The sequence below is a fragment of the Gambusia affinis genome, linkage group LG09 (assembly GCF_019740435.1).
Source record: "Gambusia affinis linkage group LG09, SWU_Gaff_1.0, whole genome shotgun sequence".
Taxonomy (NCBI): domain Eukaryota; kingdom Metazoa; phylum Chordata; class Actinopteri; order Cyprinodontiformes; family Poeciliidae; genus Gambusia; species Gambusia affinis.
The window spans coordinates 29243446-29267313 of record NC_057876.1 but is presented as its reverse complement, the minus strand read 5'-3'; the positions used below and the strand labels follow the sequence as shown (position 1 = coordinate 29267313).

Below are 23868 nucleotides of genomic sequence, written 5' to 3'. Positions count from 1 at the left end.
ATAAGTATTAAAATTCAACCATTATCAGTTGCTTAGTTTGCTAATGCATTGGGCCGTCTCTGGCGACTGTATAAAAATGTGAATATTATAGTTAGTTTGTAATTTAAGGGCCAGGATTAAATGACGTCAAAAATTTTAGAAATTATCTGAACTGTAATCATTAACCTAAAATACACAGCTAAATTAGTCGTGTTTATCTTATGGGGCTTTGATGAAATCCCGCGGTGAAGCTGGATTTTTATTGTTACATTTGTCTTTGCAAGTATCTCGGGATTCCTCACGTCAAGGTCAGGGAAGAAATTGGGCTAATGGCGTGTAGTTTTTAAATAGTTTAAATCTGTTTTCTTATTATCGTGTTAGAAAGGGGGACAAAACTACAAACGGCAACAAAGGTGAAGAATTTTGGCTTAAATCTCAACAGAACGGAAGATTTTCAAAGCCGTGTGGGTGGTGATTCTTTTTTTTAAACTGAAGATGGACCAATCAGAGTGCGCTACGTCGCACGCCCCGCCCAGACCTTGTTCATTGAAGAAGGACAGGGAAAGTCTCCATTTCCCATCCTCCAGACGAAACCCAACATGACGGACAAATTGTGCAAGCTTTTTGTTGGAGGGCTGAACGTGGAGACCACCAGCGATGGCCTCCGTTCGTATTTCGAGCAGTACGGCTCCCTGACGGACTGTGTCGTGGTAATGAACCAGCAGCTCGGAAGGTCCCGCTGCTTCGGTTTCATCACCTACTCTGAGCCCGGGGAGGCCGACGCTGCAATGGCGGCTAAGCCACATGTCGTCGAAGGCAACAACGTGGAGCTGAAGAGGGCCATAGCCCGAGAGGACGCCAACAACCCGGACATCCTCGCTAACGTCAAGAAAATCTTTGTCGGCGGAGTGAAGGACCACATCGAGGCGGAGAACCTGACCGAGTACTTCTCTCAGTTTGGCGCAGTGGAGAAGTCTGAGATCATCTCCGACAAGCAGACCGGCAGGAAGAGAGGCTTCGGCTTCGTCTACTTCACGGACACCGACTCGGCCACCAAAGCTGCGCTGACCAAATACCACACCATCAACGGGAACAAGGTGGAGGTGAAGAAAGCCCTCAGCAAGCAGGAGATCACCACCGGTGGCCGCGGAGGAAGAGGCCGGGGGAGAGGAATGCAGAACTTCGGCGGCGGGAGAGGAGGAGGATATGGAGGCGGTTATGGCGGCGGCTACGGCGGGGGTTACGGCGGGAATTACGGAAGTGGCTACGGCTACGGCGGCGGCTACAACAACGATAGCGGCGGCGGCTACGGCGGCTATGGTGGCTACAACGAGTACGACAGCCAGATGGGGGGAGGCTACAGCAACGGGGACTTCGGGGAGGGCTACGGACAGCAGCAGTCGAGCTACGGCGCGATGAAGGGGGGCAGCTACTCCTACCGGAGCGGGGCTCCGTACCGGGGCGGTGGAGGAGGCGGCGCCGGCAGAGGCGGCGGCTTCGGAGGAGGTTATTAGGCCATTGGAAAGCCGAGATGTTCATGGGGACATTAGAAACGAACTTTACATTTACAGCACCGTCACAGGTGGGGGGCTGCGCGCTCTTTGTCCGGTTAAAGCGAGCCCATCACCCACTCTGAATGAATGAAACCCGCCTCCTCCACTCGGATCCCATCTGTCCTTTTTGTTCCACTCATTCTGGACTCTAAACATACCGATTGTGAATATATTTTGTTGTCGTGTATTGAACCATTTGTTAAAAAAAAGTGAGATCTGTATAATTCCCTTGCTTCTCAAGTCAAAAAATTGAGTTTGTCTTGCAAAACCAGTCGGATGTAACTCCTTTCTTTTGCATCATAAACTCAGGGTTTTATGGAGCTGGTGTTGGCAGCATGGGGCTCTATTCGAGCCTCCTGGATCTTAAAATGTGTTCCTATTGAACGTGTCACGGACTATTTTCACCTAAAATTACATCTTTTGCCGTCCGTTTCAGGCTTTTTTTTCTTTTTCTTTTTTTTTAAGAATAAATACTGTTGAGTGTATGTGTTCATTTCATCCCTATGTTGTATTCTGCTTTTATTATTAAAAGTTTTTAATGACTTGAATCCATTTATGCTTTTCGTCTTTTTATCTTTCTTTCATAAAATTTTATTCCTAAAACTTCCACTAGGGGGCAATATATACAGGTAGAAAATTGTCATTTTTAAAATTCTCCAGCCCATTTAAACTATAGAATATTTATTACTGAGATTTAAATTTTTTTAAGCTTTAGCCGTTTTAAAATGGCAGCTAACATGGAGAATGTTTAACAGTCAGGACTTCAACTTTTATTAAGTTAAAAGCAGTAGCTGAGGTTATAGTTAAATGTGGTCTCTTGTTTCTATAATAAATTTTGACACTTTTACTTCAAAATATTCAGCAAACTAAAGAGCTTTAAAAGAAACCGCTGGAGAAGCTCCTAATTCCTGCTTTAGTGTCCAGTTAGAAATTAAATTTCCTGGTAAGCAGGCTTTTCCTGAAGGTTTGGCTACAACTTTCTTCAGACTGAGCTGTTTATTCTTGAACAAGATATGCAATATTATTCATGCTTTCCAGATACAGTAAAGAGTATTAATTTAAAAATAGTTTAATTCAAATTTTAAATTGAAATGTCTAAAACCCCAAAAGTTATTGTCTTGTAAAACAGGAACATTTTGATGATCTGATCAGATGTCCTAAAGTCAGTTCATAAAGAAACATGTCATGTTCATATTTTCTGCTTGTTTTGTGGTAAAATGTTAATTATTTAAGATCAAATCTAACTTCCTAAAAACACACCCTGTGATATCACAAAAGCCATTTAATTCTCCTCTTATTATTCATTTTTGGCTTATTTAGGTGCATTTCTGTTAAATCCAAACAGTTTTTCTTTCCATCTGAGAAGTGTGTAAGAAAATACCTGAAAACAGGTGAGATTAAAACTGTGATTAACGTGCTTCTCTTTGACAAAGGCTGTGAATATGTCTGATTCTATCTGAAGTTTGCAAAAATTTCTAAAAGATTAAATTAAATCATGATATGGTATAGTAATTGTGTAATTTAAAGAAAAACGTGAATGTAAACAATTTTTCCACATTTTAAGTTATATCTTTTACCATAAAATGTGGAAAGTCTTTCCAGTTGCTCTCTACAGTTTACACTGTAAATATTTACACCTGCATGGTTATGGTTTTCATTCCTGCCAACAATTTAGTTCATTTTGTTGAACAAACATACATTTTGTTCAGTAAGGAGTGAACATTTAAACTACATACAAGGTTTTTGTTAAAAGTTCCCATGATGTGGGATGTGCTGTGGTGGCACAAGGGTTAAGCACAGCCCACATAAGGAGGCCTTGGTCCTCGACGCGGCCGTTGCGGGTTCGATTCCCGGCCTTGCGACCTTTGCCGCATGTCTTCCCCCTTCTCTCATTGCCCACTTTCCTGTCAACTAACTATCAAATATAAATAAATAAAACCAATAAAACCTTAAAAAAAGTTCCCATTATGTGACTGACAATAAAAAGAGAAGATAGATGAAAAATAATTACAATGCACCGTAGGAAAATCAGAATGATTAAATGAAGCTAATTTTAATAGCTTAGCACATCAGACAAACATTATGTTACAGTGGCATAATAAAGAAAGATAACGGAAATCTGGAAATCAGATGGAAATTAATTAAGTTGTAGTTAATTACCAGAGGAATAGAAAACTGGATAAAAGGGAATTCAGACATTTAATCCCAGAATTCTGATTATAATCTCAGAATTTCGACTTAAATCCAAATGGACATCTGAGTTGTGCCAGAGACGAACATATTTTCCAGAACATGTCAAGTTTATTGATATTTTACGTGGCAGATTAAAGTCGAAATTCTGAAAATAATAATCCAAATTACTTACTTACTTATTAGAAATAAGTAAGAATGATTTTTTTCAGTGTCCCTAATCTTCTTTTGCAATTAATAAAGAGCGACTCTAAACAAATAGTTTCCAGTCTCAATGTAAAGATTCTTAAAATTATTACATTCTTACTGTTTCATAATTTTTGCAGTTTTGTGTAAGAAATTTCCAGAATGCTGCTTCTTCCTGTTTGGGTCTGATTCTGATCAGTAGTTTCTAGCTGTAACAGCCAGAGCTGTGTGCCGCTGAGCGTTTCAAATTATTTTCCGTTAAAAAACTGGAACCTTTACTACCAAACGATGCGGCCTGATCACAAAGGCCCTCGTTGTTTCGCTTTTTTGACAGATTGAGTGACCCATCTTACAAATATACGAGCTTTGCGTGAAAAGCCGCAGCGGTGTTGTAAGAGTGGCTCCTCTCGCCTGTAGACGATCTGCGCTGGATGCTCTCATGCCTGCTGTGCTGTCTGACTCCGGGAGGATGGACGGTGTGTCGTTAGGGTGAGTTGGCTCATCGCTGGGGGATTATTTAGCAAAGCTGCGTTTCACGCTGCTTCTACATCTGCTGGAGAACATTTTAGTCCACATGACCCACAAATCCACCGCAGCCTGGCCCCACGGCTCGTCTTCAGGAAGGGAGCTACAGGCTAGCCGTGGCTAGCCTCGGTTAGTTTGTTAGCATCGCTGACAGTTTGCAGTTACATTTCAACCAAAGTAACCTCACTGACATCCGGAAAATTTGACATTTCGACTGCAAACAACCCTTAAACAAAGCTATCTAAATCATATAACCAGTTAAAATGAAGGTTTTTGACGATTAATAGCTGGTAAAATTCCCCGTTATGTTGAAATGATAAGCGATGCTAGGCGCTAGCCAGCCTGTTACACACTGGAAACATTTTATTTCAACATTCTTACTGTTTGTTTTATTAATAACTTACATTTGCTGACCAGGTTCAGGTCAACAGAACTTTTTAATCCCAAACTATAGTTAGTTGTTTGTAAAAACAATCATTGGAGCTTTAAAATGTCAGAAAAATACAGTATTCATATCCAAGTGTTTAATATTATTATTGAAGTGAACTATTTGTGATGCAACAATTGTTTGTTATTATGTTTCAAGTGTTAAAATGCTTGACATACTCATGATAGATATAGTCTGTCGGACGGAGTTCAACCACACTAGATGCATACATTACAAACTTTTTAGATTAATTAAATTTCATTTTTAAGTAATTGTAGGCATCTAATTTCCCCCTAATGTCTGGATTTATCTCTAGTTGTATGGGAATGATTATTACAGGTGTTTGTTTTTGTTTCAATCAGACGTTAACTTAATGAGATTATAAATCAGAACATTTTACCTACCGTTAGCGTAAATTTAGCTATGATGCTAATTAGATCCTGTAGACACTTGAAGAATGTAATGTTGCTTTTTCATAATTACAATGTTTTAAATACATGAATAGTGAAAGATCCCTTTACTGTTCTGTCCTACAAGCTTTTACCCTATTTCATCCTAAAAATTACTGCTTTAGGGTAAGTCCTCATTAATGAAATATTTATCACAATTAATTGTCCTTCTGTAATCAACAGTGTTCTACTGAGCACTGTGGGTCGGACTAGAACATCTGGAGAACCAGATATACAAGATCAGCTAGGAAATAAAAGAAATGTAATGAAAATAGTTTTCAATAATTGGGACACAAAGAAAATGAAACGATTCAGCTCTGAACTGACAAAACGTGAAAATCTCTTCTTAATGTAATTAAAATTTGACTTTTTGTTGCTTCAGACATTTAATCAGTGTGCCATTAATTTCAGAAGACGATCCATATGATTAATATGTAAATATGTCAGAATTAGCTACAGTTTCATCCTTACAAACAACATAAATACAATAAATTACAGTGCAATCCAGACATAAAAAAACCTTTTAATAAAGGGAATAATAGTAATAATGTTAAATAAGAAGTTGATTTGAAGGATAACGAGCCGTTTGTCTGGCCTGTGTGTCTCCGCTGATCCAGACACTGCCTCTCATGTCTCACCAGTCTGGTGGCGGCGCCGGCGCCGGCCTCGCCGCGTCTCAACTGCACCGCAGATTCAGAGGAGGACGCGGCGAACGGCGGGATTCACACCTTCAACCAGACGCATATGAGGAAGGCCTTCCAGCTCATGAACGACCTGCGCAGGTTTTAAACTCTTCAGCTTCTTCAGATCATTGTTCTTCAAATGTTTTTTAAACATTTTTTGTAACAATATTGCTCACTTTCCAACTTGTCAGAAGAAATAAAACGTGCATAACATTTTGCACTAGCAGTTTCGTCTTTTTCCTGGCCTTTTTCTCAAGCTGTTTTAATTTTGCTTCTTTGTTTTAAATGAAAGTAAAGTTGTAATTTTATGAGAACTCAACACCACACTGCAGTAAAATGAGGAATTCTGAGCATCTTGTGAAATTGGCATTGGTTTTACAAATAAAGAAATACTTTGTAACTTGATTCTGATGTGTTAAAACATTATTTAAAACAATTGTTTCAACGTTTATTTCCAAAAAGAACCAGAGTGTCACAGATAACATTACCACAGCTTTTTTCTTATTAAAATGTTTTTTGTTTTTGTAATTTAAGGACATTATAGTATAACTACTCTCGTAATATGCCTTCTCCTAATATTACAACTTTATTCTTATAGTTTAAAAAAATATCTTGGTCTGATCCGACTTGTTTTTGAACACTGCTGCCACCTAGTGACTGGAGGCTTGTTTATCAGTCAAGAACAAATACAGATAATTATAAAGTCCTGCTGTAAATGATGCTACGCTAACTCTGCCATGCTATCAATGCCACGCTAATGGTGCTAAGCTAACTCTGCCATGCTAACGATCGGCCTCTCTGTCAGTAAGCAGATGCTGTGTGACGTCCAGCTGGTGGCGGGCAGCGTGGAAGTGCCGGCTCACCGGGTGGTCCTGGCGGCCTGCAGCCCGTACTTCTGTGCCATGTTCACAGGTACTGGTTCTGACCCGTTTGGGCCTGAATGAGGCTGCTGCCAGGCGGTAAACTGTGTCTGTGTGCAGGAGATATGAGCGAGAGCAAAGCGCAGCAGGTGGAGATCAGAGAGGTTGACGGTCAGACGCTGAGGAAGCTGGTGGATTACATTTACACCGCAGAGATAGAGGTGACGGAGGACAACGTCCAGGTGAGTGGGAATAATCCAGATTACCACCACCTGCTTAGGGTTTCAGCTCTGGTTTTACTGAACTTTTATAAAAAGATATACTTTTACTCCTTTGCTCAATCTGTCATTAAGCATGGAATGAGACAGAAAACCTTCTCCTCTGCCTTCTCCCAGAGCTAACTAACAACCAATCACAGATTGAATCGATTTTTAAATAAGTGGAAACAGAACCGCTAATAAACTCTTTAAAATGCAAAAGAAAAACAAATAAAATTCATTTCTAATGAGACATAAATAATCATCAAGTGTTTGTATTTATTTAGTTTGAATTAAATGTTATCGGGACATTAACACATTTAATGGGTTAAACATTGTTTTTACATACAAATGTTCCGGCTGGAACCGTTTCCGGTACAACCGTAAATCTGACGCACAAACTACAGTAGATGATGAAGTCGCTTCTAAATTGATCTGATTGGATGCTGGAGAAACTAATGTGCTAAAAGGAGTTAGCCTGTCAGACGCTATGCTAGCCTAAGTAGCATCTCAGTGCTAATCATGTAGCAGCTGATGCTAATGTCAGCGTCCACATTTCCAAAGAAGAATCCGATCTGATTTTTGAAGAACCTGAATAAAAGATTAGAAACAATAATGTTGTTCAATTTGTTGAACAACATCATTGTTTCTAATCTTTATTTTCTCAATTAAAACGTAATTAACTACAAACCCTGCAGTCCAGTCTCACCATTAATAACATCTAGAGTTCTGGACTCGGGTCTCTGTTTTCTTTGGTTTTCCTTATTTCCGGTGTGATGAGGTCAGGAATGCCTCTGGGTCAGTCAGAACAGGAAGCCAGAACCGCTGCCCGGACCTTTCCTTTTGTCTGCCTCTTTGTTTTGTTCAGCACTTTTGGTCAGAGCGACCAGCAGGTATTAACGACTCCAACCACTTTTCTGAACTGTTGATCGATTTCAGACGGATGATTATTGATTCTTTTTATGCTCATTAGTTTTAAATAACATATAATTAACAGCTTTCTGGCAAATTTTCAATCCGTTTTATCCGCTGGTTTTAACGTTTGTCATTTTAAGTTTGTCTTTAAAAACTGACATGAAGATAAGATGTATTTTTGTAAGACAGGTGACGTCACACTGTGTGAGAGAGCAGTGACTGTTTCCACTTTAAGATGAAAACATTCTGATTCTCTTTGAAACTGCATTCAGTAGAACTAGGAATCTTTTACTAGTTTCCATATTTATTGTGGTGATTTTAATGCAGTACATTGTAGCGCCGTTTCCATGGCGACATCAGTTACAAAAAGGACAACAGACAACAGATTTGTTTTATTTTCACGTTTTAGAATTGACTTTAATTGATTCTGAGTGTAGTGATTCTAATGTTAGCATATTTAGCATATTTACATTAGCTGTTAGCATGGCTAGCTGTTTCTGTACAACTTTCAGCAGAGTTTAACTCTGAAGTTTCAAATCAAACAGATTAATGTCGTTGTACGTTAGCCTTCCTGTTATCTGTGGAAAGGCCCGCTCTCTTTCTTGCTGCCTGAAAGAAGTTCAGAAGTTTTATTTTATTTCTCTGACTTATCTTGTGGTTGTAGGTTTAAACATTTTGACCACAGAACGGATTTAGTGATCCGTTTTATCGTTTTCATCAGAAATGACTGGCTGTGATTCAGGATTGAAGGCAGTTGCTCCTGAAGCAGAGACTGGCTGGTTTTAACTCAGTTGTTTTTTAACTCCAGAGCTGCGCGGTTCTGCTCAAAGCCCGGTTTCCTCTTATTCTGAGCTCAGGAAGCACAGAGAGAGGAAATCCTCCGGGTGTCTGCAGGGAGCCGCTCTCTGTTTCTCTCCTTAATGTTTCTGTGCGACCATCCAGCCGCTGCTGCAGTCTGAAAATATAAAGATTTAGGATTTTAATTTAGGACTCTTTGCCTTTTAGTTCCCACATTCAGCTGGTAAAGAGATTAAAATTGGGATTTTTTTCTGGATTAGATCCTGTCCATCTTTCTTTCTGTGTTTCTTTGTTTTTTCTTCTTTCCTTCTGAACGGCTGAACTAACTTTGGAAGAAGAAGCTGCTCACAGAGCTGCAGCGTGTTTTTGTTCATCATGCCAGCTGCCTGTGTTATGGTTATGCTGGACTCATATGGATGCAAATTGCACTGAAGGAAGATTTAGATTCTACTGTTACTATTAACTACTATCTATTCTTTGCTTCTTTTGTCTTTTTTTAGTTTATTTCTCAGACTCATCCAGAATTACAGATAATTAGTTTGTGGACGATAAAATGTTGGGGGACTTTTTATCTCGTCTTTTAATGAGATCAAACTCACAACAGAACCTGTTTAGATGAAAACATTTTTCTATTTTACGTGAAGAAAATGCATCTTTTTACAGATCTTGAGCTTCATTTAATGGTTTTCTGGATTTTTGGAAAAGTGTCAGAGAAGGAAATGAGTTTGATTTCTCATCCTGTTGTCTGAGAGACTCATCTGTCTGGGAAGTTTAATTTTGCTGTATTTCATTCTGACTTTAATAATGTGATGATCATCTTACGTCTTTAAGTGTTAGGTTCTGTCTGGGCTGCAAATCCAAGGTTAGATGTTGTTTACTGCAGCTGCTCCGGAGTCACACTGCCTCTCCAGTGTCTCCTTATCGTTGGTGTAAACCTGTGATGCTCTGCCTGCAGCTTTCATCTGACTGAGTAGCAGAGTTGACGCTAAACCTTAAATGCATGAAAAAATTTGTGAAAGCCAATGCTAAACTGTTAATTACACAAAACATTAGCCACAGCTAACGCTAACTGCATAAAAAATAGTGGAAACTAGTGTTAAACACTGAACACACAAACAATAGCAGAAGCTAATGCTAAACCACAAAATGCATGAAAAATTTAGTGGGAGCCAACACTAAGTTTTGAAATCCATAATACAATTAACGAAAGCTAAACATAAAAATATTATTCTAAGCTAATGCTAAACCGCTGAACTGGATTTACCTGCAGTTAGTCGGGAAACATGTGAAAACTAGACAGGCTCTGCTTCATCCCAGTCAAACCAGTCTGTGGTTCCCTGGTTCCAGGTTCTCCTGCCAGCAGCCAGCCTGCTGCAGCTGATGGACGTTCGTCAGGTCTGCTGCGACTTCCTGCAGTCTCAGCTTCATCCCACCAACTGCCTGGGCATCAGAGCCTTCGCTGACCTGCACACCTGCACGCAGCTCCTCAGTCAGGCCCACGCGTACGCCGGTAAGCCTCTCACTCGGTCACCAGCTACCGGGTCAGACGCGTGGTATGGATGAGCTAGCGGCTAGTGAGCTAGCTAGCCGTCTGTGACCTGGGCGGTCTCTGTGTCTCAGAGCAGCATTTCTCCGAGGTGGTGCAGAGTGAGGAGTTCCTGGGTCTGTCTCTGCAGCAGGTGTCCAGCCTGATATCCAGCGACCGGCTCACCGTCTCCACTGAGGAAAAGGTTTGCTTACCGCCTCGTTTCTGGTCCAAATATTCTGCCAACGTGTTGAAGAACCAACAAGATGGCCGCCGTGGTCATCAAAGAATTTCCTAAATTTGCCAAAATCTATTCAAGACTCGTATTTTTGTCAGATTATACATAATTAGATCCATAAAAATTATATTTACTGACATTTTTTAATCTTTCTAAATGGCCGCCATAGTTGTTACAGAAAATAAATTTTTACTCTAAAATCTCCAATTAGATGAATGTGAATTAGAATGAATGGCGGCTATGGAGAATACATGCTAAACCCGTAATCACAAAACATTAGCAGTTGCTAGTGCTAAACATAAACAATTAGCAGAAGCTAACACTAAATGCATGAAAACATTAGCAGAAGCTAATGCTAAGCCGCTCCCTCTGCTCTGCTCAGGTGTTTGAAGCGATGATATCTTGGATCAAATACGACAAACCGACTCGTCTGGAGTTTATGCCCAAACTGATGGAGCACGTCAGGCTGCCGCTGCTGTCCAGGGATTACCTGGTCAAGGTACGACCGCGTCCTGCTGGCCGCGCTCAGCAGGAACTGAGCAAAGAAATATCCACTTCATCAGTTCTGGACTTTTTCTACAAACTGTTGGTGATAATGGGTTATAATAATAACATTAAGCATCAGTTTTCATTCCTCAGCACAATTAAACACGACTTTGTCTGGGTTTTCATAAAACATGATATAATTGGTGTTTCTAATGCATAAAATGAAGATGAATGCAAGCAAAGACTTCATTAGATTCATTTATTTCAGTTTTCAGGATTAAATTATATAAGGTGTTAAAAACAAAATGGCCGCTGGTTTTCAGATCGTTGAGGAAGAAGCTCTGATAAAGAACAACAACACCTGTAAGGACTTCCTGATTGAAGCCATGAAGTACCACCTGCTGCCGGCGGACCAGCGCCACCTCATCAAGACGGACCGGACCCGACCCCGGACCCCCGTCAGCATCCCCAAGGTGCAGAGCCGGGCCGGGCCGGGCGCAGAGCCGCGGGTTCTGCCGGTTCTGAGTGTCGCTCTGTGCAGGTGATGATGGTGGTGGGGGGGCAGGCCCCCAAGGCCATCCGGAGCGTGGAGTGCTACGACTTCCAGGAGGACCGGTGGTACCAGGTGGCGGACCTCCCCTCCAGACGCTGCCGGGCCGGTCAGTGTTCGGACCAGAACCCGGGACGCTAAGCTAGCATGAGTCCGGTTCTGGTCCGTTTACATGAATGATGAATTAATGTTCTGATGGGTCCAAATGGGCCAAAGATTCAATCATCCTTCATTATTCCAGTGCGACTGGCAGCTAATTATCCCCCAGCATAATGCTGCCACCACCATGCTGGGCACAGAGCTCATTTTATTCCATATTATTTCAGTTTTTGTTGATTTTCTGTTTTTCTTCCTGACTTTTTGTTTTCTGTCTTTCACTTTTTACACGATTCTATTTTCATTTCAGCAAATCAGTTACTGGAAGAAAAAGTAAAATATTTTGTAAAACAAAACTAAAGTTGTGTGAAAAATGAGCAGGAAGAAGCAGAAACGGGTCCAGTTCTGTCCTACAGATGAACTAATATGACCCGGGATAAACGATACAATATGACACCCGATATCTTTCTCACGATACGTTATATATCACGATATTCAACAAACAGCACGATTTGATACGTTGGTGAGATTCTCTGACAGATTTGAGCGGGACGGAGTGATCTGTGATCAAACCTGGATTAAATCAGTGGAACTGATGATGTAAAACTGTAACAAATGTTGTTTTATTGACTTATAAAACCAAACTTTTAGAAGATTTCATGATTTGATTAGCTGATGTTTTTCATTTCATTGTTTTAATTTTAGCTGGTTGTTTCTTTACATGTCAGTTTTTCTGTGCAAGTTGGAACTCAAGAGATTTGAGTCGATTTAAAACCGATACTTTATCAGGAAGAAAAATATCAATAAATATCACAGCATCGATAAAATTCGTCAGCCCCACAGTGACCGTGGTCAACAGGAAGTCAGTAAACTCTGACTTCCTGTTTTAACCGGTTTCCTTTCATCAGACGGTTGAACCTTTAGCTCCGTCCTCAGCCGGTGTCTCCGTCTCCTCCAGGCGTCGTCTCCATGGCGGGCCGGGTCTACGCCGTCGGCGGCTTCAACAGCTCGCTGCGGGAGCGGACGGTGGACGTTTACGACGGCGCCAGGGACCAGTGGAGCGCAGCGGCGAGCATGCAGGAGAGGCGCAGCACGCTGGGGGCGGCGGTGCTGGGCGAGCTGCTGTACGCCGTCGGAGGCTTCAACGGGAGCATCGGTACGCCGGACGGATCGTCCAGAACCTGTTGATGTCGACGTTCCAGAAACTTTTCTGTTGTTTTTATTTTGAAGCAGTTTTAACAAACTGAGGGCAAACTTAAAACTGCTGCTGCTTGTTACCAGCAGGCTGTTGCTAGGCAACCATAGAATTAGTGAGTTGGTTGATGCTACCAGCTAGCTTAGCTCACATTGACAGGCTGAGCATCTGCCTGTGTTTCCCAGAATGCTGTGCGGTTGAGTGAATATTTCATCAGATTGATTATCTATCGATATTGATCACGTATCCATAGTGATAGAAATCGTTTTTGATTTATTGTCTTTCTATCAAACATTAACGTCCATCTGTAGTTCAAACATGAAGTGAAGAACAGCAGGAATCGGTTCTGCTCTGACCGGCTGCTGTTTCCGCTGCAGGTCTGTCCACCGTGGAGGTTTACAGCCCCAAGACCAACCAGTGGAGCGTCGTGGCGCCCATGAACACCCGGCGCAGCAGCGTGGGCGTGGGCGTGGTCGACGGTAAGACCGCCGGGACGGAGACCAAAAGATCACCGCTAAACACGACTTATTGGACCCACTGTGTGTGTGTGTGTGTGTGTGTGTGTGTGTGTGTGTGTGTGTGTGTGTGTGTGTGTGTGTGTGTGTGTGTGTGTGTGTGTGTAGGGAAGCTGTACGCTGTGGGAGGTTATGATGGAGCGTCTCGTCAGTGTCTCAGCACGGTGGAAGAATACGACCCCGTCTCTGATCAGTGGTGCTACGTGGCCGACATGAGCACACGGAGAAGTGGAGCAGGTACATACACACACACACACACACACACAAGTGTGTAATGCTACAAGAATAAAGTCTTAATAATATGAGAGTATAACATATGTAGTTTAGACAAAGTTGTAATAACATGAGAAAAAAAAGATATAATATACAAATAAAATTATTTGTTTATATGAATGTTTGTAACAGAAGAAAAAAGTCACAATAATTTGAGAAAAATATGAGAATTTGTAATAAAACAAGAAAAGCAAAGCCTTAATATTAAAAAGAGGTAATAATAATAAAACCAGGATAAATTTGTACAACAAATAAATTGAAGAATAAAGATGTAACAATTCAACAATAAAGTCTAAATAATGTTACTAAAGGAAAGTTGTAATATTAGGAGAATAAAATAATAACTTTATAAAAATATAATGAGGAAAGTTGAGCACCTTGAGAAGTAAAATAAGTAAATATTTTATACTTTATGACTTTATCCAGGTTTTACTCTCATTAAAACAAAGTTTTTATTGTAAATTTACATCTTTCTCCTATTAATATTGCATCTATATTCTACTAACATTCTGACTTCACTGTCATCTTTTAAAAACACCAACATGTTGTGAAAACGTGTAAAAATCTTCTTCTCATCATTAAACTTTATTTCATGTTGAGCAACAGCGCCCCCCGATGGACACCGAGTGAAACAGCAACACAGACGTTTTTCTCAACCATTCAATACTATTAAATACTGATAACTAAAGTGCATCTGTGATGAACACATGATGTTTCCCTGCAGGCGTCGGGGTTCTGGGCGGCCTGCTGTACGCGGCGGGCGGCCATGACGGTCCTCTGGTGAGGAAGAGCGTTGAGGTGTTCGAGCCTCAGAGCAACACGTGGCGTCTGGTCAGCGACATGAACATGTGTCGCAGGAACGCAGGTCGGCACGTCACAAATAAGATACATGAAATCCTCCTCACTTCCTGGTTCCAAGCTGGACAATGTGGATTTTAAAATCAGCATTTAAGTGTTTCTTTACAGATGACATGGAAACGTCTGCTGACTGTAATAATGTTGTTTTTGCTTCCTGCAGGCGTTTGTGCCATAAACGGGCTGCTGTACGTGATCGGCGGAGACGACGGCTCCTGCAACCTGTCGTCTGTGGAGTTTTACAACCCGATGACGGACAAGTGGAGCCTGATTCCCACCAACATGAGCAACGGCCGCAGCTACGCCGGTGAGATCAGCAGAGCCTGCAGACGTTTCAGTTCAAAAACCGTTTCCTACCCAGACGGACCAGAGATCCTGTTGAAATGATGAGACACACATGGTGTAAACAAACAGAACATTTAAAACCACAAGGTTCCAGGTTACACCACACGCAGACTCGTTGCCATAGCAACGCCACTAAAGGTTTCAGCATTCAACAGCAAAAACCTCTCAAACTTTTCACACGTAAAGAGCAGAACGTGCAGTGGAACAGTTTATGTTTTTAAGCTTCATGTTTATTTTGCAATTAAGCGAGTGCTGTGCTAGATTAGCTACCGCTGCTATTAGCTAAGCTAGCACTGCGGCGGTTGATTAGCTAATTTGGACGCCTTATTTAATATAAATGAAATATTAAAAATTATGTTGGCTTAGCTCAGGGTGGTCAAACTTTTTGCCAAAATCAACGGGTAAAAAATACTTGAGGGCTAAAAAATGTTTTATTTTTAAATAATTATAATAGAAAAATAAAATCAAGAAGTTAAAGTTGTCTGATTTTGTTGTTTTTTGTGGCAAAAGGATGTTATTCATTATCAATTTAAAACTTTAAAGTGACAGAAATTGTATATAGTTTTCAAAATCTTTTCAGCTTGATTGAACAAATTTAAGAAAAAATCATTAACTTTCTTTGAAAATGTTTGCCATATTTAGCCAAATCTAGCAAATTAAGTAAAATCTTGATCATAAAAAGACAAATAATTTTTTTTACTCTCATTAAAAATAAAAAGTTCTGTATTTGCATTCAGAGGCCCCACAAAGTCACTCCAAGGGCTACAAATGGCCCCCGTGCCACACTTTGGACACCCTGGCTTTTCCTTACATAAAACAAAATGAAATAATTATTAAAAAATAATTTCTGAGCATTTGAATCACTTTTAGATTTCCCAGTAACAGGAACTGCTGAACTAATCGGACCTGTTCTTTTCAGGAGTGGCAGTGATCGACAAGCCGCTATGACCCGGGCAGAACCCAGAACCAGAACTTTATGGGCCACTGAGAGCCTCCATGTTTGGTTCTGATCCGCTTCCTTTGAGGTTCCAGGATAAACGGATGTAAATCCACCAAACCGAGCCGCCGGTTCTGTTGGCTTGATGGACGGACTCCAAGGAGCCGGTTGCAATAATTGGAGCGGTGACACCTGGTGGTGGCCACCGGTACTCCTCCTGGACCCGAACGCCCAAAACCGGAGCGCCGCAACATGAAGAATGTTAAAATTATATGCAACAAAAACAGCAGATTTAGTATTTTTGAGAGCTGATTTTTAAAGTTTGGGATCAGTTTTGCTGTTTCGGTTCTGGGACTAAACACTACTGATGTTCTGCACTGAACGCTGCTGCTCATTCTGAAGCTGCCAGCCGCACACATCAGATCAGAAACACTGGAGCTGAAAATGATGCACTGTAAAAAATGAGCTGGAAAGACATCATGACTTTATTTATTGACTCATTTGCCACTGCGTTCAGGAACAGGATCCTGAAACAGAACCATGTTTTCCGGACTGGATCTTAGTTTATTCTATAAAAGCACATAAAGTTTAAATATAACCTTCCTGTTTTATACGTCATGTGATTTTCATTTCATCTGGTTGGATTTAATGTTCTGTTGTGTTACAGAAAACTGGGAGCAGTCTTCTTCAGGTGGAAACACCTGCAAGTAGGTAAGACTCTCCAGCACCACCTGTGGTGGGAAACAGGAACTGCCTGAAAATAAGAGGAATAATCATTAAGATAAAATAACTCTACTATTCAGGCACATCAGTAACAGTTTAATGTTTATTATTACAGAACTTGTAAAGATGTTTAAAATGAATCTGTGATGAAACACTAAATGAAATATATCATGTGATTGTTTAAAGTGACCAGATGGACATTTTTCTCACTGCAGTTGCTATATTTTTTATATAAATGATGAATATTGTGAACAAAATGTTGAATTTGGTTCGTTTTTCACAGCAAAAATGTAGAGAAAGATTAACATAACTTTCTCCTGTCAGCTTTTATTTCCATTTCTCCAAAGGTAAATATATACTTACTTGAAAATGTCTCCAAACGTTTGGTGCTGTACGGTTAAACAATTTAAAGAAACAACAAAAATTTCTAAAAGTATAAAACAGTCTTCTTTTTTAATCAAAAACATTGTTAGTTTGTTTTAGAAAAATAAAGAGCAGTACCTCAGCCGGTGGGCGTGGCCTTCATCAGGGTAATTAGCCTAATTAGCAGCTGCTGAAAAAACCCTCCAACCATTACAAACAACTCCAGGTGAGTTTCGTCCTGTTTATTTCCTTATAAATCTTATTTTAGTTATCAAAATGCCACATTAGCAGCAGCACATGAGATTGCTTCCTGATTAATATTAACATTGTCTCATTTTGCTAATGTTTTAATCTTTTGGGGGGGAACAGCTTTCTGCTTTTCCAATGATCCGTTCAAATGTTGGCGGGTGAATCGGAACTTAAAGTTCAGCAGAAATTTAAAGATAAAAGGACTGTTTTTAAAAAAAACGTTTCAGCAGTTATTCAATCGAGTTGCCAGATTAATGAAGCAGCGGTTTATTTCGTTATCCTGTTTTAAGCTTGTTTTAAAAATCCACTTCCGTTAGAAATATAACTGCGGACAGGAACGATTGAAACAATGAAGTTAAATGAAAATGACAAAGTGAAATGAAAATGCTCACTGTGTTTATTTGTCAGTGAACTATCATTTTTATGCTGACTGCTTTAGCCACAAAGTTAAACGTAGCTTTTATTTTTGTTAAACAATAACCGGAAGCTACCAAATTCACGGGGATGTCCGAATCGTACGTCAACGTCGCGGCCATTTTGTGAGAGGCAGTCAGTTCTCAACAGGGTTTCAGGTCGAGCTGAAAGGCTTTAACGCGACTTTCCTGTTCCACATTCATTATAATTGTAAGATATAAATAAATGAAATCATTCAGATCTAGTAAATCCCCGTTGATACATTTAAATATTTTGTGTATTTAAATGTTTTTTCGTAGTTTTTAACCCGCCATGTTTGCAGAAGTGGCAATAGATTTATACAATAGTTTTAAACGGACTCTTTTCAGACAAAAACGGATATTTTAGTCGAAACATCTCCCAGGTCTTCTCAACTTCTGTATCGCATTTTTTGTGCTCCGTCTTGGTCAGCAAAATTAAGAAATTCCCTATTTAAAAAAACAGTTAAAGTACTGAAGCATGAAATTACAAAAATATAACTGATCCACATTTGTAGAACCTTTCAACTTTATGTTCAGTAAAATAGTAAGTAATGTTGCATGACTCAAAGGAACATTTGAAACTTTCTAGCATTTCTTAAAAGTATTAGTCTTTCCATATGCAGTACTTTGTTTGTCCACCAGAGGGCAATAACACTAGTATAAAATGTTAAACAGTTCTGAGGTAAAAAAGAAAGCAGCAGAACTTCAGTAGCAAGTTAGCATGTTGTATTTCCAAAAATGAAACCTTTATTGATATGAAAAAATGTGAGCGCTAAACAAAAAGTAAAGTATCGGATATTAACAGCTAAATAAATGTGTTTACTTGTACTTGTGACAGTGCAATGAGAGTAAAGTTGAATTCTATTCTATTCTTTTCTAATCTTTGCAGAGAAATATTTGCTGTGGATTCCTGGAGAAACCGGTGAGTGTGAAACAGCGTGGGAGTTTCTCCACTCTGCTGTGGTGAGAAAGAAACATTTAAGAGACCAGAATGTTTTCTGACGAGTCAAAAACACTTTTTAATGTTGGAAAATATTGACACGGAGCTGAAACCTGTTAAAATATGTCTGATGCAAACTTTTATTATTGCTGCTTCTTCATGGCACAAATAATGAGAAGAGTTGGTGTTGGATAAGATCTGTGCTGCCATGCAAGCCGACTACAGTACTGCTATATTAGCTTATATTACACAGAGCGACGACATGTTGGGGTTACATACAAAAGGTTAATGTAGGAACATTAGCAGTATGGATAATAAAAAAACATCACATATAAACCTAAAAGGGGCCAACTGTGAAATAATTTAAACATGTCTGACATTCATTTTTTCTGGTTTTATGTACAGTATATTGATATTTGTATAGAAGTAGTGCTTAATTTCTAGAAATACAAATGGAAACAACAGAGGGGCTGCATTCTGGGAATGCTGTGCAAATAACATTTTTTACATCGGACCCTTCCTGCCCCTCCCAGCACTCTGAAACTCGGAGACGTTCCTCCAGCCTCCTGCGTGTCGTTCGACCTGCCAGCAGGAAGTCGCTCCCCTCCCCGCTACGCCGGCAGTGTGATGAAGCAAACCCAACAAAACACAAACAAACAGGAAGATTTCCCAAAGTTTCTCTGCAAACCATAAAATAACGTCTGAAAAATGTTTTTTTTCCCTCAACATGTGAAGTGTTGTTGATGAAGAGTTCATAGCGGCGTCCTGCAGGTGGCGCCGTGTGCGATGACAGCGGTTATCCGACAGAAACCTAGATGGACTTGGAGGAATCCTGTTTGCTGATGAGGACCTCCAGGAGGCGGAGCTTGGCCTTGATCCGTTTGTACTCGCGGTATTTCTCCAGCATCGGCACCCGGTCCTCCTTCTGGACGTTCCTGCAGGATGGAGGAAAACAAGATGGCGGCGCTCAGCTCTTCCTCTGGTGCGGGCGATGAACAGATGCGTCGCTGCACTTACCTCCCGTTATGCTGATAGAAATCTTCCTCGAATTCTCGGATCGTCTTTCTCAGTTTCTTCTTCTCTGATCTGGCCTTCCACAGCTGTTCCAGCAGCTCTGGCCTGGAGGATCATGGGAAATGGAGTCAACAGTTTCTAAGTAATTCAGACTATTTTAGTATTTGAAAAGTTTTTCTCATATTTGTAGAAAAAATAGCATGTGGTAACGCTGAGGCTAGTTAACTGACAGCGCTAAGCCCCGCCCCCTGGCTCTGATTGGCTGGAGGATTTCATAGTAAAGGTGAAAACCATTCTTGTAACAGGTCGGTCCTTACATGGACGAGGCGTTGGAGCTGGACAGGCGCAGGTCCAGCGCCAGCCGCCCGGACCCTTCCTCCATCTTGTCGCTCAGCCCATCCGGTTGGCTCCTCACCGACCCGCCGCTCGGGGTCACGGCCTCCAAGGCCATGATGACCTCGGAGCTCTGCATCTCTCCGCCGCTGCTCTCGCCCTCTTCCTCCTCGTCTTCCTCTTCCTCCCGCTCCTCCTTTTCCTCCTCCTCGCCACCTTTCTGCTCCTCCTCTTCCTCCTCTTTGATTTCCCAGAAGTGAGCGGTTTCTCCCTCGATGATTGGCTGGAGGGTTTGGCTGCGCCTCTTGCTGGAGGGCGACACCTGGAGCAGAGGACGGACGTTAGCCGCGGAGTGCAGACGGGCGTTGGCGGTCGGAGGCGGCCTTACCGTTACTGGACTGATGCTGACTCTCGCCAGCATCTGCTTGACCAGCCTGTAGCGGTCGTAGAGAGGCTTCACCACCAGCCGCTCCTCTCTGGTCACCTGATCACAGAAACATGGCGTCATGCAGCAGCAGCCGGCGGCGCGGCGCGGCGCAGCGCAGCGTGCAGCAGGACTTACTGGTCGACCATGGAGGCCTTCGTAGTGCAGCAAGTTCTTCTGAAGGACCATCTTCTCACAGGACAGCTGCTCTTTGGTCATCTTCTGCAGAAACATGATTTAAACCAGGGCTCTTCCACTCATTATTTATTTACAATCATCCCAGATTATTAGTTTATTAATAATCTATTTATTTACACTAATCTTGGATTGGTGCTACTTGTACGTCTCTTTATCTCACATTCAATGTCAAATTTATGTCTACAGCATTTTAGAAACAGGTATAAAATTTACAACATGATAAAAACACAGCATCACAAATCCATTTAAAACTTTATAAATTATTAAAAGAATCTTAATTCCTGTTTGACATGATGCCTCTGCTGTGAACAAGCTGTTATTTTAACATAATGAACTGATTTTCTCACTGAATGTGTTAATTTCTGCAAGAAGACATCATTTATTTGAAGCGCCGCCACCCGGTGGTGTGACTCGGTACTACACCTTATTTAATGTATTTTCAGCCTTTATTTCTGTAAAATGAACAAAACTCAGAGATCCCACCGCTAACCGCTATCATGTTCATATGAAGTAAAGCGTGTTGAGCCGGTTACCTTGATGTCGTCCGGCCAGCCGTCCTCCTGCCGCTTCCCTTTGACGCGGCACTGGATCAGCTCCAGTGTTTCTTCTTTGGTGGGGCGCGGGCCCCGGACTTCCCCCGCCGCGTCGTGGCCGCCCTGCTCCAGCGTGGAGCCGAAGCTCTTGGGGAGGGTGTTGCTACGGGGACGGGTCTGCGGGCCCAGCTCGCTCTCCGCACAGTGTTTGGCGTCTGGAGGACGAGAACACAGGAAGAGGAGGAGTCAGGGTCCAATGGAACCGTTCTGGACCGGCTGGACGGGATCCCATGTCACTCTAACAATTATGACCTGTTTCATTCTAAATGTAAAAGAAAAATCTGAAAAGTGTGGAGAGAGATCAGCTAACGATTATTTTAAGTTCATTTTATTATTGGTACAAAAATGATGTGAAAATAAAAACTTTTTAATTCTGAACTTTGTTACTGAATTCCTTTAGTAAAAGTTTGATTATTTATTTGTAGAGCTGATCACATAAATGATCTTTAAATCACCCAAATCACCTTTTACTCCAATTATTAAGTTATTAATAATTGGAGTAAAAGGTGATCAATAAACTTTTTTTCCCAGATTGTGAATCTGGGTGAAGCTAACATGTAAACGCTACAGCAGTTTATGCTAAAACAGATGTACAAAGTTTTTCTAGCTTAAATGCAAAATGTTTATATTTCTAATAACTAATCTGTTAATATCTTCTTCTTTCTATCATCAGCCAACGATTATTGATTATTGATTATTAAATTAGCTGGAAGTTGTTCCACATGGAAGCAGATCTTTTGTCAGGGCGGCCTAGTTAAAGTCCAGCTGTTCTCCATCCATCCTGACTGAACTAGATAAACTCAGTTCCGACTCAAAGTGGGGCTGAAAGAAAAAGCAAGCCACACTTTTCAGATTTTAAAAACAGAAACTGAAGCGTTTTTCCTCGGTCACAGAGAAGGTTTCGTTTAAGGTTTATTAAATATTCATCTCTCCATTCGTCACTCAAGTCAACATGCTGGTTGGACGGCAAACACACCAGTAACACCAGTAACACCAGTAACACCAGGCCCTGACTATGGGAAGTATTCAGAACGTCTACTTACTGGGGGGGTTGTACTTACTGAGGTGACACGGTCTAGAGGCTGAGGCGGGGTGGAGCGGGAGGGGGGGAGTGAGGTGGGGGGGTGAGGAAGAGGAGGGGGGGGCAGCGTGGCGTGAATGGAGCAAAGCCTGGTGCCTCAGCGAGCTTCTGGGGGAAAGGAGGTGCTGGCGTCCTGGCGGGCCAATCAATCAATCAATCGGTCGTTGGGCAATGGAAGGAGGAAAGTGGAGAGCGGGTGCTCGAGTTATTGATCGATTTATTGATTTATTGGTTTGAAACAGAGAAACGCTTTGAGCCTCTGCGCCCTCCGTCATCGGAGGAGCGGCGTGGGGGGATCCTGGGATCTGATCAGCCCGGCGAAAGCAACAAAACGATCAATATTCAGTCAATGAGACCAGGGGTGCTCAAACCGGGGGGCCGGGGACATTTGGGGACGTTGGACAGAGTTTTTGCGGTCCCCTCCCGACCGCAATTTAAGAATAAATTAGGACAAAACTACAACTTTTAAATTAAAATCTGCTTAGAAAATCGTTAGATGCCACACAAAGCGTTGTCATGGTAACTAGGACTCGCTGACCCTGGTGAAAACAGGAAGTGTTGACCTGGATCCGGTTTCATGGCCAAGAAAAGATGAACTATTTATTCAGTCGAACCCAAAACAACAGCAGGATTTAAACACTTTAAAACTTTGGATTAAAACTAAACTCAACGGTTTTTACTGTTAAAAACGTCCTGAGAGATTTTTCTACATCCTTCAAGGACAAAATCAAATCAAATCAAACAAAATTTATGTTTGAAATGTTTCTTACACTCAACCTGGAAGTTAAAAAATAAAGTTCTCACCAACATTTCTAACATTTCTGTCAATAATTCTGGTGATTGTAGATTAAAGTCGAAACTCAGATTAAAGTTTTTTCAGTAACTAAATTATTTCTGTTTTTTCTTTCTTGGCCCGTTGGCTCATTTTGAGCTGATGATGTTGGTTTGGACACCCCGGGTCCAGACTGCGTGGGGTCGTTGCTTCGCCGCGCTGAGGTCACCCAGAGTTCACCCAGAGGTCACCCAGAGGTCACGGGTTCACAAGGACGCACTGGCACACTGAAGGGTGGGAGCCATGGCAACGCCAACATGTCTGCTGCTGTTAGAGGGACGAACCCGACACAGACACACACACACACACACACAGACACACACAGACAGACACACACACACACAGACACACACACACACACAGACAGACACACAGACACACACACACACACACACACACACAGACACATACACACAGACACACACAGACACACACAGACACACACACAGACACACACACACACACACAGACACACACACACACACACATACACACACACACACACACGCCGTTCTACCTTTAATCTGTCGGCGGATCTTCGTCAGGTCGGTCATCCACTTCAGGACTTTGGGGTTCGCTGCCTTGTCTGCGTGAGACGGCTGCAGAGAAAGGTCAAGAGGTCACGTCAGGAGCAGTAAGGCGGTTCTGTTTGTGTTTCTGGACCGGGTCCGGCCAGCGCAGAGGAAAGGTCAAGCTAACGCTACCTTGTAGTTCCTCTCCTTCTCAAATTGCTCCTCAAACTGTTTGATTTTCTTCTTCAGATGCTGCAGCTTCTTGGTGAGCTGATGGGTCACCGAATCTCCCCTCATGGTCTCCCTGGAGCCGAACGAGGCGCGCCGCGGCCTGA

At 41.6% G+C, this 23868-nt stretch overlaps 3 protein-coding genes across 9 annotated transcripts in view; 2 read left to right on the top strand and 1 right to left on the bottom strand.

Annotated features, from left to right (window-relative positions):
- Positions 1–491: 491 nt before the first annotated feature.
- On the top strand, positions 492–2080 carry LOC122836836 (heterogeneous nuclear ribonucleoprotein A0-like). Its single transcript, XM_044126745.1, has one exon. It carries the CDS (start codon positions 579–581, stop codon positions 1491–1493), a length of 915 nt encoding a protein of 304 aa, XP_043982680.1. The 5' UTR covers positions 492–578; the 3' UTR covers positions 1494–2080.
- A 2183-nt stretch (positions 2081–4263) lies between these two features.
- klhl3 (kelch-like family member 3) lies at positions 4264–16817 on the top strand. 2 transcript variants are annotated; one of them, XM_044126738.1, is made up of 15 exons: positions 4264–4397; positions 5951–6091; positions 6798–6904; positions 6973–7094; positions 10170–10332; positions 10443–10552; positions 10968–11084; positions 11395–11544; positions 11613–11730; positions 12676–12873; positions 13290–13391; positions 13536–13664; positions 14425–14565; positions 14719–14862; positions 15820–16817. In XM_044126738.1, exons 1-15 carry the CDS (start codon positions 4348–4350, stop codon positions 15846–15848), a joined length of 1821 nt encoding a protein of 606 aa, XP_043982673.1. In that variant the 5' UTR covers positions 4264–4347; the 3' UTR covers positions 15849–16817. The 2 variants fall into 2 exon arrangements, with proteins under 2 accessions (XP_043982673.1, XP_043982672.1); XM_044126737.1 differs by having other exon boundaries at positions 4286–4397; positions 5927–6091.
- A 1783-nt stretch (positions 16818–18600) lies between these two features.
- Positions 18601–23868, bottom strand: part of fam13b (family with sequence similarity 13 member B) — a 60049-nt gene continuing 54781 nt past the window's right edge. For 4 of the 6 annotated variants that reach the window (XM_044126730.1, XM_044126734.1, XM_044126731.1 and 1 more), the window contains 9 exons: positions 23726–23864; positions 23539–23620; positions 22170–22322; positions 21049–21263; positions 20456–20539; positions 20282–20377; positions 19878–20215; positions 19564–19665; positions 18601–19481 (listed from right to left, as the gene is read on the bottom strand). In XM_044126730.1, the coding sequence (XP_043982665.1) occupies positions 19358–19481; positions 19564–19665; positions 19878–20215; positions 20282–20377; positions 20456–20539; positions 21049–21263; positions 22170–22322; positions 23539–23620; positions 23726–23864 (1333 nt within the window). In that variant the 3' untranslated portion in view covers positions 18601–19357. The remainder of the gene's footprint in view (positions 19482–19563; positions 19666–19877; positions 20216–20281; positions 20378–20455; positions 20540–21048; positions 21264–22169; positions 22323–23538; positions 23621–23725; positions 23865–23868) is intronic. The other 2 variants (XM_044126735.1, XM_044126736.1) reach the window with 1 other exon arrangement.

Bases quoted from the DNA above. Each gene is read 5' to 3' on its own strand.
- LOC122836836 (XM_044126745.1), top strand. From the start codon at position 579: ATGACGGACAAATTGTGCAAGCTTTTTGTTGGAGGGCTGAACGTGGAG.
- klhl3 (XM_044126737.1), top strand. From the start codon at position 4,348: ATGCCTGCTGTGCTGTCTGACTCCGGGAGGATGGACGGTGTGTCGTTA. The intron at 6,092-6,797 runs GTTTTAAACTCT...CCTCTCTGTCAG, and splicing joins CTCATGAACGACCTGCGCAG to TAAGCAGATGCTGTGTGACG. The intron at 14,863-15,819 runs GTGAGATCAGCA...TGTTCTTTTCAG, and splicing joins CAACGGCCGCAGCTACGCCG to GAGTGGCAGTGATCGACAAG.